This window comes from Gekko japonicus, unplaced genomic scaffold (genome assembly GCF_001447785.1).
Source record: "Gekko japonicus isolate JY-2015 unplaced genomic scaffold, Gekko_japonicus_V1.1 scaffold78764, whole genome shotgun sequence".
NCBI classification, from domain to species: domain Eukaryota; kingdom Metazoa; phylum Chordata; class Lepidosauria; order Squamata; family Gekkonidae; genus Gekko; species Gekko japonicus.
The window spans coordinates 1-554 of NW_015245969.1; the positions used below are offsets into that span (position 1 = coordinate 1).

The 554-nt window shown below is 46.0% G+C and overlaps 1 protein-coding gene across 1 annotated transcript; it reads left to right on the forward strand.

The window, feature by feature from the left end:
- Nucleotides 1-181: 181 nt before the first annotated feature.
- LOC107125440 (transmembrane protein 170A-like) lies at nucleotides 182-371 on the forward strand (the record flags this gene model as incomplete). The annotated part of the gene is made up of 1 exon (XM_015428862.1): nucleotides 182-371. A coding segment is annotated over exon 1 (169 nt), but the record flags the coding sequence as incomplete, so codon positions are not given.
- Nucleotides 372-554: the final 183 nt, after the last annotated feature.

The window sequence follows — 554 nt, forward strand, 5'->3', positions numbered from 1 at the left end:
TGTGTATTATTCATGTTTTAAGTTTTGTCAGTTTATCAGAGGTATTTTTCCCTTGTGTGTCAGTGTGATTACTGTGCAGTACATTCCAAATAAAGGTTTTGCTGTGCCTATGCAGCTTTTGTAGGTCCTAGTGGAAGCTTGATCTTGGTGTAAACTGTTAGGTGTAGCAACACTGAAATCTCTCTCCTCTTTCCCATCAGAGATGTGGTATGGTGTCCTCCTGTGGGTTCTGGTGTCGTCCCTCCTTTTCCACATCCCCGCAGGATTGCTGGCCCTCTATACCCTTCGGCGTCACAGCTATGGCAAGTACATGTCAGTGAGCATCCTGCTGATGGGCATCGTGGGACCAATAACTGCAGGCACATTAACTAGTAAGTTGGCTATTCAAAAGATTAGTCAGCCCGCCCAACCCTGGCTGTAATTGGGACAATCTTCTCTAGGATGTAAATCAGGGAGGGGGAGCATATTTCTGTCCATGTATCTGGTACAGTTGATGGACTATCCTCGAAACCCAGCTGCAGGTGCACAGAGACATTTGGCAACAAGTTGCAAAA